The sequence below is a fragment of the Dissoconium aciculare genome (assembly GCF_010015565.1).
Source record: "Dissoconium aciculare CBS 342.82 unplaced genomic scaffold K489scaffold_9, whole genome shotgun sequence".
Lineage (NCBI taxonomy): Eukaryota > Fungi > Ascomycota > Dothideomycetes > Mycosphaerellales > Dissoconiaceae > Dissoconium > Dissoconium aciculare.
The window spans coordinates 699493-709831 of record NW_022984959.1 but is presented as its reverse complement, the minus strand read 5'-3'; the positions used below and the strand labels follow the sequence as shown (position 1 = coordinate 709831).

At 53.8% G+C, this 10339-nt stretch overlaps 4 protein-coding genes across 4 annotated transcripts; 3 read left to right on the top strand and 1 right to left on the bottom strand.

Moving 5' to 3' along the window:
• The first annotated feature begins 57 nt into the window (after positions 1–57).
• Positions 58–3307, top strand: K489DRAFT_382196 (phosphatases II). Its single transcript, XM_033605316.1, has one exon. The coding sequence runs from the start codon at positions 213–215 to the stop codon at positions 3033–3035; it is 2823 nt and encodes a 940-aa protein (XP_033458193.1). The 5' UTR covers positions 58–212; the 3' UTR covers positions 3036–3307.
• On the top strand, positions 3280–4930 carry K489DRAFT_360359 (uncharacterized protein; the record flags this gene model as incomplete). The annotated part of the gene is made up of 2 exons (XM_033602614.1): positions 3280–3333; positions 3407–4930. The coding sequence occupies 2 exons, from the start codon at positions 3280–3282 to the stop codon at positions 4928–4930; spliced, it is 1578 nt and encodes a 525-aa protein (XP_033458192.1).
• Positions 4931–5069: 139 nt separating this feature from the next.
• On the bottom strand, positions 5070–7451 carry K489DRAFT_372087 (transketolase; the record flags this gene model as incomplete). Its single annotated transcript, XM_033603302.1, has 4 exons — positions 5070–5186; positions 5242–6605; positions 6672–7194; positions 7398–7451. The coding sequence occupies 4 exons, from the start codon at positions 7449–7451 to the stop codon at positions 5070–5072; spliced, it is 2058 nt and encodes a 685-aa protein (XP_033458191.1).
• A 1796-nt stretch (positions 7452–9247) lies between these two features.
• K489DRAFT_322558 (cell division control protein 14) lies at positions 9248–10194 on the top strand (the record flags this gene model as incomplete). Its single annotated transcript, XM_033601635.1, has 2 exons — positions 9248–9503; positions 9557–10194. The coding sequence occupies 2 exons, from the start codon at positions 9248–9250 to the stop codon at positions 10192–10194; spliced, it is 894 nt and encodes a 297-aa protein (XP_033458190.1).
• Between the last annotated feature and the right edge of the window lie 145 nt (positions 10195–10339).

Below are 10339 nucleotides of genomic sequence, written 5' to 3'. Positions count from 1 at the left end.
TTTCGCTCACGACACTGATACACTGCATAATTCTGTACTTTCACTACCAATGCCGATGCGATGTGTTCGGTAACTTGTCAAGTCACGTGTATTAGGCGCTGAGCATGTGGCCGGTTGAACCGACCTCGTGCGAATTTGGCGTGACGTATCCGCCGCATTTGAACGCTGTTGCCAGCGAGTTTTGATTTTGAACTCCTCGGAGGCACGAAGCAATGACGGAATCAGCGGCATCGTATCCAAGGGATATTCGTGTTCGAAATGTCGATCTTTATGTGCGAGGTCAAAAACGGACTGGGAAGCTTCATCTTACTGCGTTTCATCTGATATTCATCTTTGATGTCCCAAACACAAGCAATGACGGTGGGAGGGTAAATACGGATCCCGACATCAAGACAAAATCGAACATCGCATCGCAAGAGACCAAGCCGCGGCCAAGATCGAAGGAAATATGGGTACCATATCCGATGATCAACTCTTGCACTTTGAGACCGAGCCATTTCCAAGGTCAGACTCAAGGCGAGCCGGGTGCTCTTGACCATGACCATGGTCCAGAAGAAACCGCATTTCCCCCAGTGTTCGGCACGAGTGAACCCACGCGACCCTCTACTGACTCTGCACATGCCATCCCACGGCACTCGCTGGGTCACTCATCTCGCCACGAATATGATGCTCCTAACCCAGACCTTGTGGCACAGGATGTGGGGAGATCTCCGACGTTGCGGATACGTCGGCGGGATTTCCAAATGATGGCATTTCACTTTTTGGGCACTTCTTCAGATAAGTCGCCAGATAGTGCAGCTAGGGAGGTGTTCTATTGCCTGCGTGAAAAATGCTGTGTTGAAACAGTCGAATCAATACATGCCTTCCACTTCAAAGCTCCGCAGGAAGAGGCAGGCATCATGCGGCCTCCGTATGATGCCAGTCGAGAATTCTCTCGGATGGGCATCGGTGGCAAGGCAACCGAAGGTCCTGGGAGCGCATGGCGTTTGACGGAGATTAATAAGGACTATGCCTACTCTGCCACTTATCCAAGCATTATCTGTGTTCCGCAGGCAGTCAGTGACAATGTACTCAAGTACGGTGGAGTGTTCCGCTCGAAGGCTCGCATACCTGCTCTATCGTATCTACATCATAACGGAGGAAGTATCACGAGATCTTCACAGCCATTAGTCGGACTACAGAATCGACGCAATCCGCAAGACGAGCGCCTCGTCTCCGCCATATTCGCCAGCCATACTCCTCACTTGCAGTCTCCGGAGGACTCAACTCAGTCAACGCCAACATTAGGGTCCGTCCCGCATGGGGACGGTGAAACGATACTCTCGACTACGCAGGTCGTCAACCACGACCGTGAGAACGCTGAGAACGATGTGGCACCGATAGAGGCTACAAACGAACAGGCACCGATACCTTCGAAGAGGATCTATGGTAGCACTCGACGTAATTTAATCGTCGATGCCCGACCAAAGATCAATGCGCTCGCCAATCGTGCTACTGGTGGTGGCATGGAAGACATTTCGAACTATACCGGATCGACAGGCATGCCCATTGAGAAAATCTTCCTCAACATAGCAAATATCCACGTCATGCGGCAGTCACTCGAACGTGTAGTTGAGAGTTTTGCGAACTCAGACTATCTCGACACGAAGCCCGACCAAGAAATGCTGCGCAAGTCAGGCTGGCTTTCTCACATTTCAGGCATGCTGGAGGGCGCGGACACTGTGGCGAGAGTTGTCGGACTGGGCGGCTCTCACGCTTTGGTTCACTGTTCTGACGGCTGGGATCGGACAGCACAAATATCCGCACTAGCAGAAATAATGCTAGACCCATATTATCGGACATTGGAAGGATTTATCACGCTGGTACAGAAAGACTTCTTGTCTTTTGGTCACAAATTTAATCATCGTCACGGCATTCAGGGCAGCGACAAGTGGTTTGAAATCGAGAACGAGCGTGTCATGCCTTCGCGATCGCGAGACGTGAGCGGGTCTGAGAACAATGCACTCAACAACTTTGGCTCGAAAGCATTGTCAGGCGCAAAGAGCTGGTTTGAGAAGAACCGCACAAATTTATTCCGTCCGTCAAATGGAGGCAAATCCAGTTCTGAAGGATCAGGATCTCGACCACCTTCACCACCCCCGAATCCAGTCCTTCATACCGTTTCTACAAGTGTCAACAAAGAAGAGAAGGAGCATAGAACAGATGTCAAGGAGATAGCACCAATATTTCATCAATTTTTGGATGCTGTCTTCCAGATCCTATATCATCAGCCAAACGCCTTTGAATACAACGAACGGTTCTTGAGGCGATTATTATATCAGTCGTACGCTGGGCAGTATGGCGAGTTCCTTTTCAATAATGAGAAAGAACGAAACTCATATCCTGGGCGTACGCCGTCTGTGTGGCCGCATTTCCTGTCACGGAGACGCGAGTTCACCAATGGAGATTACGCGAAAGACAAGTATGATACCTTGCTGTTGCCTCGCAGGTATTCTTCTGGAGGTAGCATTGAAGTCCGATGGTGGAGCGCACTCTTCGGGCGGAAGGATGAGGAGATGAATACATCACATTCTCTGGCGCCCCCGGATCATGACATGCTGCCAGCGAGGCCGGTTATTGAAAGTCCAATGCTTTCGGGACCAGCCACTATAGATACACCAACCGCGCGCCCGCAAACCAGCAAGCACGCGAAGCTTTCAGCAAACTCTTCAAGTGGGGAAGTGGAACTGTCGAACACCGCAACTGAGCAAAGACACTTTGAATCGCTCGTGGTCCCTGATCAAGGGACATCGAACGTGAGCATATCCACCGCGGAAGCTTCTTCACATCTGAACAGCGCAAATGAACCGAACGATCCACAGGACTTACAAAGTCAAGATATCGGAGGCCAACGCACTGAGGTATCCGGTCAATCGGACAACGAGTACGGCGACCCCCTCGGAGTCATTGCCGGTCAGGCTGTGCCTGACAGCCGACGGAGTAAACTGAACTTCGCGGCATTCGCTCGGGAGAGTGCTTACAGTGAGAGGATGTAGGCCTATTTTTTCTTTCCAAATCTCGTAAGACCCAGAGTAAACGTACCAGAAGCAAGTATGGATCAACAATGCGGCTGAGAATGAATCCAATTGATGTGTTTTTGCGGCCTGCTGGTACATTGACGTTACCCAAACCCTAAGGGTTGTAATGCCAGCGTATCCCCGTTTCCCATAGATTGGCAGGCAATTGCGATCACCTGTTTGACATGTACACCACGTTCTGACGATTTACTGCATTTTCTCAATGGCTGACCAAGAGAAAGAGAAGGCCGAAAAGCTGGCCGCGGCCAAAAAGCGTGTAGGTTGGACCCAAACTCTTGGACGAGACGGTCACCTTGAGCCCTCGTGCGACGACTAACACTTTCGATCAGTTCGAACAACTCAAGAAGGAGCAGAATAAGAAGGGCAAGAAAGGGACTGCGAAAAAGAAGGATGCGGCCGCCGAGGAGTCTGTCGGCGATGCAGAAGAGAATGCTGAATCTGCTGCAGCTGTAGAGCAGGTCGCGGACAGTACTGAGGCAGTTGGCAACGATGGCGACGAAGAGGACCATAAACCCACCGATCAAAGGAAGTCCAGGACCGAATCATTCAGAAGCCCAGGAGTGGAAGTCCAGGAGCTATACCGTAAGCAGGCGGCTAGAATCGAAGAATTAGAGAAGGAGAACAAAACTTTGAAGCAGCAGGAGCAGGACAGCAAGAACAGGACCTCAAAGCTCGAGGAGGAGGTGGAGAGCTTGCGAGAGGACAGCAGCGAGACATTGAAACTGCGCAGCAAGGCAAAAGACGCGGAGCGATTAACAGACGAGCTCGCCGCAGTTCAGCGACAGCTTACACAAGTGCAATTGGCCGCCAAAGCGCCTTCCAGAAAGGTGTCATCGACCGATCCTGACCTAGCCGGACAGCTCGCAAGCAAAACCACCACCATCGAACAGCTTGAGCTGGAAATCAGCAATCTGCGCAACAGCACGTCCGCGCTCGAAACCACCCTGTCGGAGCGCGATGCCACAATAGCCGATCACGAGGAGCGTGCCCGCGAGACAGAAGCAGCCACAGCGGCCGCCAAGCGCGAACTCGATAATCTGAAGGTCTCCATCGCCTTTCCCAGCGACGAGACCAAAGCCGCCAATGAAGACCCCGAGGCATTGACTAAGCGGATTACCGTCCTGGAGTCCGACTTGCGTTCCGCCCAAAGCGACCTCGAAGCCGCCGCACAACGCGCCTCCAGTCTCGAGCAAAAAATCGAAGCCCTAACCAAACTGCACCGGGATGCCCTCGCGACCAGCCTGGCCAAAGACCGCGAACTAGGCGATCTGCGCACGCAGCTCAAGCGCAACGACAAGCCCTCCCACGTCCGCGACGCATCCGATTTCGAGCTCGGCGACGAAGAGACCGAAGCAGGCGCCCTACAAGCCCGCATCCGCGCGCTCGAGGCCGAGAATTTCGACCTGCGCCGCGGCGTATGGCGCGACCAGCGGGCGGCTCTGCAGCCGGGAATGCACGACGATGGAGATGAGCACGGGTACGAGGACGTCGACCTTAACGGCCCTGGTCAGGGATCTGGTGGCGTGGGCGGTTATGCTGCGGGTCAGCGGCACAGCACTCTACAGGATGTCATAACTTCTGGGATCAGTGCATTTACCGGTAGGCCGAGAGAAGGGGCAAGGCCAGGACAGACACATGAGCGCAAGCCGTCATTGGGTTTATTGAGTGATGATGGGTTTGATGAGGAAGCATTTAGACTCGCACAGGAGGAAGATGCGAAGCGACGCGTGGAACGTGTCAAGGAGGTCAAGCGTAGCCTGGAGCAGTGGCGAGGGTGGCGTATGGACATTGCAGATCTACGCCGGAATGGCATCGGCGGACTCCGCGAGGTAGGTCCGGTCTTCGAGATGTAAAGATACGTCTCTGGCCAGTGCGGAGAAATCAATGAATTCGTCAATCGTATTCTCTATCTAGGCCAGTGAGATACACATCTCGGGGGTGAGACCTCTTCAATATCCTCCCTCAGCGACACACCGAGGGTGATTGCGCTGTTTAGATGAGCTGCTCAAAGGCACGGTTCAAAGGCGAGCGGAGCGGCTTGACGTCCTTGTAGAACTCGATGGTGGCAACGGCACGCTTGGTGATGCCCTCAGGAGTGAACTCGAATTTCTGTTCGCATGTTAGTTTGTTTCGTCTTCTCACACCGGGAAGACGCAGTACGTACCTTGTAGACATCGAGGTAAGGGCCGGAGGCACCGAATCGGTTAAGACCGAATTGCTCATGTGAGTACTTCTCCCAGCCCAGAGTGCTCATGACCTCGACACTCAGAGTGGGGATGCCGTCGGGGATCACCGAAAGCTTGTAGTCCTTAGGCTGCGAGTCAAAGACCTCGAAACAAGGAAGCGAGACCACACGAGCCTTGATGCTCTTGTGCTCGGCAAGGTACTTGACGGCCTCCAGGCAGAGTGATACTTCAGATCCAGTGGCGACAAGGGTAATCTGAGCCGCCTCGTCCTCAAGTGCAACGTAGCCACCCTTGATCGCACGCTCGAGCGTGGAAGCCTCGAGTTGTGGCAGGTTCTGGCGAGTAAGTGCAAGAATCGAGGGTGTGCCGGTGTTTGTGAGAGCGACGTAGTATGCAGCGGACGTCTCGTTACCATCCGCAGGACGCCAGACCATCATGTTAGGCAGGGCGCGGAAGTGTGCCAGAACCTCAATCGGCTGGTGGGTAGGGCCATCCTCACCGAGACCAATGGAGTCGTGAGTTGCAACGTAGATGACACGCTGGTGTGAGAGTGCCGAGAGACGCACAGATCCGGCCGCGTATGAGACGAAGTTGAGGAAGGTGCCGCCAGCTGGGATGATGGTACCGTAGGCCGACAGGCCGTTCATGATACCAGCCATAGCGTGCTCACGTACGCCATAGCGGAGGTAGCGACCACTGTAGTCGCCAATGCCTGAGTTTGGCGGCTGGAAGTCGACGGCCTTCTTCCATCGGGTGTTGTTCGAGCCAGTCAAGTCAGCGGATCCAGACAATAATTCGGGCACTGCCTCGTAAATTGACTCGAGCACTGTCTCCGAGGTTTTGCGAGTAGCAATGGCTTTGTCGGTGGGCTTCCACACGGGAAGCTTCGTCTGCCAACCCTCAGGGAGCTTGCCAGTGAGACGTCGCTTCAGATCGGCCGCAAGGTCTTTGTGCTCCGCGCTGTACTTCTCGAACAGCTCATCCCACTCTTTCTCGGCGGCCGCGCCTTCGTCAGCGTGCTTCTTGTACGAGTCGTACACCTCCTGGGGCACTACGAAGGACTCCTCCGGGTTGAAGCCGAACTTCTTCTTGACCTGCTTGCAATCATCCTCTTTCAAAGCGTTGCCATGCACGCCTCCGGTACCCTGAAGCAGAGAACCGAAGCCGATGGTGGTGGTGAGTCGGATCATGGAGGGTTTGTCCTTGACCGCCTTGCACTTGGCGATGGCAGCTTCGATACCCTCGTAGTCGCTGTCACCGTCCTTGACCCACTCTACGTGCCAGCCGTATGCCTCGAAGCGCTTCGTGACGTCCTCGGTGAATGCGCACTTGATGTCACCGTCTAGAGGGATGAATATCAGCAAACGAACTCCATAGTCTGGCCAAGTAGCCCGGCTTGCTCACTCACCGATGGAAATGTGGTTATCATCGTAAACAGCAATAAGGTTTCCGAGTTGCAAGTGTCCAGCAGTAGACGCAGCCTCACTAGCGATACCCTCCATGGCACATCCATCACCGAAGAAAACGTAGGTGTAGTTGTTTGAAAGCTCGAAGCCAGGCTTGTTGTAGATGGCAGCAGTGTGAGCCTGGGCAATGGCAAGACCGACGGCATTGGTGAAACCCTGACCGAGAGGGCCGGTGGTGACCTCGATACCAGGTGTGTCGTGTGCCTCGGGGTGACCGGGAGTGATGCTGTCGAGCTGACGGAAAGCCTTGAGATCATCCATGCTGATGCCGTAGCCGAACATGTGCAGGAGAGCATACTGTAGCAGGCAGCCATGGCCGTTGGAGAGGACGAAGCGATCGCGGTTGAGCCAGTTGGGGTTCTTTGGGTTGAAAGTCATGAACTTGTTGAAGAGAACGTGAGCCACGGGTGCCATTCCCATGGGCGCACCCGGGTGACCCGAGTTCGCCTTGAATGTCGCATCGACCTGTGAAGGAGAGTCGTTAATCAGCACGTTTGCTATCTAAGCCATATGACCAAGTCGCAGCCACAGTCTCGACGCGTATTCTTCTCGCCCAGTGTGTCAACGATCGCTCGTCCGACCAACAGGAGCGGCATGGGCCACGCGATCAAATCTACAAACCAGCTCTCTGCTGTGAACGGTTCCAGGCTCGCGGCAAGTGGACTTACTGCGAGCAATCGGATGCTGTTGATGGCGAGGTCGTCCAGCTTATCGTACCCCATCTTGTGTGAGTTACAGACGGGTAAGATAGAAGAGTTGGTGGAAGGAGATTGAGGTGTTTGTGGTGGGTTTATGGAGACAAAGAGGAAATACTTCACCTCTGATATTTGTTGAAAGGATAAGAGAGGAGGCGTGACGAGAAGATTACTGTACAGCTAGCTGCCCAGTGGAGAAGCAAAGACGTCGAAATTTTGCCCGCGCTCACTATTACCGCCGACACTACCTACATACGTCAGGGAAGTCCGCGGACGACTTTTTGCTAGAGCGTTGAGACAACCTGCCCTTCTCAGCTCTCCCTCCCTCAGCCGGTGGGATTGATGATGGATGGTGGGGTAGAACAACAATGATCAACAATCAACACTTCTCACAGAGGCAGTGAATCCATCAAGTTCGCCGCACGTCCTGCATGTACCGTGGTCGTACGGGAGTCCTCTGGGTAACAAAATGCTATCTCATCGATTCCTTCCCTTACCACCGAAGCTTCGTTGCACGTCCTGGCCGCCATTCACGACTTCACCCAGGCAGGCTGTCGGTGGCCATTGTGGGCGAATGAGCTGCGTATCGTACGTAGCGTAGGATCACATACAATGCCGCACGCATTTCAATACGAACGAGGGCGAACTCGCCTGTCTGCCCGCCTACGCCGGAGTCGTCGGAAGTGCTATTACAGTAGATCGCTTACTCCACCGCTTTCTACAGTATCTCCGATCCTGGGAGGTGCCCGTAGTGGTATGTTCGTACAACCAAGGACGGAGATGCAAGCGGACGCTGACTGTCCGCCCGTGGGACAATTTGCACCGGCGTACAATTTCGTCTGGTGGCTCAATTAGACATGCGTGTGGGAATTTTGCGGGAACAGCCTCAGGGCAGTGAAATGTGTTATTACTGTGGACACGACTGTTCAATGACTGCCCCCAGGTGTAGTGGTGTTCGTGATGCCCTGCGCTGGAAGAAAGCGCGGGGCCAATGGCGGGGAGGAACAAGGTAGAGGGGTATTCTAATGATGACTCTGCCCACGCACTTCCTTCACTGCTTCTGCGTCACATCGTCATCGTTCATTCCCGCGGAGATTTGTCGGGAGAATACCAGCTCTCAGGCATGCCGCGCAAATCCGTAACAGCCGCAACGGAATTCCGGAGAAGCCGCATGACATGCCTCAGGCATCAGTCGCGGAGCAACGTGCACAACAGTCCTGCACATCCAGAGCTTGCTGCGAGCGATAACAATCACAGAATCAATTTGCTTGACGCATCATGCCAGGCAAGCACCAGCTATCTTTGTGGCGTTGGAGAGCTGTTGGTGATAGTTTGTCCGCGGCCTGCACCGGCACATCCGGCTTCTCCGCGCAAATCGTCGGCCCATGGGCCACCTTATTTCTGGAGCACAGATGGTTGCATATGGGACGTCTTGAAACGCGTCACTAGCACATAAACATACCGTCGTTGCCTCATCGCAATGAGAGCTGAGAATGCGGGTGCAGCACACACAATTGCCTCTATAACAACATCCTTCGCGTAACATCGACCAGTCCTCGAGTTCTCATTTAGATGAGCGCTGGTACCGCCGATACAAATTTGTGGCCTCAGGCACCACGATCGTTGCCATGGAAGCGACACTAGTCTATCTGTAATCAAGCCGGCCAGAAGAGCCTTGGAAACGAACCACGGACGGCATTGATGCGGAGATCCACAAGGCTGTATAATCGCATCTTAGCTGCATAGTCGTCGAAAGCCTGGACCCGAGCAGATCTTTCGCACTGTGCTCGACAGATTCACAGCAGTGCAACCTCACATTCAAGATGGAGTCCCTCTTGTCGCTCTCGTTTGATAACATATCCTCTCGCGACAGTACCAAGATCCGCAAGGGCCTGAGGCAGATTGAAGGTCTACTCGCACAGATATGCATATCGAGACAGACATCGCGATCGCCCAACAAGCGGAAGTCGTCGGTCTTGGGCGAGAAACAACACGGCTCACCGAAACAATTGGGTGAACTCCAATACGATCCTGCATTCAGAGAGTTCTTCAGGCTACAAGAGGGGTTTCAGTGGAATGGTGAGTAGGAAGCGCACGCGCAAATTATAACAGAGTACTGACGAGTGTCCCAGTCGCGTCTCGCCTGGTCGCAACTCTCGAGAGACTGCTCGGCATGGGAAATCCGTCACAAACCGATCTCCTCATACTATCCGCGCTCGACCTTCTTCAAGGAGTTCTGCTTCTCCACCCGCCCTCTCGCTGCCTCTTCAACCGCGAAATCTACATGAATCTGATCCTCGACCTGCTTGACTCGGCCAATCCACCAAAGATCCAATCACAGGCGCTTCTCGTTCTTGTCGCGGCCTTGTTAGATGCGCCGATAAACACTCGCATGTTCGAAAGCATTGATGGGCTTCTGACAGTCACCAGCCTATTCAAGAGTCGGTCCACAACAAAAGAGGTGCGGATGCGCTCGCTAGAGTTCTTATACTTCTATCTCATGGCTGAGGCGCCTTCACCACCACCTCACAGCGCTAGCGCACCAAATACGGCGGTCTTGCAACGGCGCGCGAGTAAGAGCGACAGTGGGCTGGCCCGGCACATCAAGACTCATTCCAGCGACAGTGCGGGGCTGGTGGACGACCAAGAGGACTCCAATATTCGATCCACGGAAGAGAAGCAGGAGCTGTTGAGTCAATATCTCAGCAACGTTGGAGAGCTGGTGCAGGATCTCCAGGAAAGTGCGCCGTTGAGCATGATTGCTGCTTGATGAGCGACACCGACGACTCAAGTGCTTGTTGTACAGTAATTATTCATCACGATCTTGGGAACGACACACGTGGAAAATGGCGTTGGCTTGGGTTTGGGTCGCTTTTCGACTTACGGGGTTGCGCTGGGTTGTGATTTTGGGATTT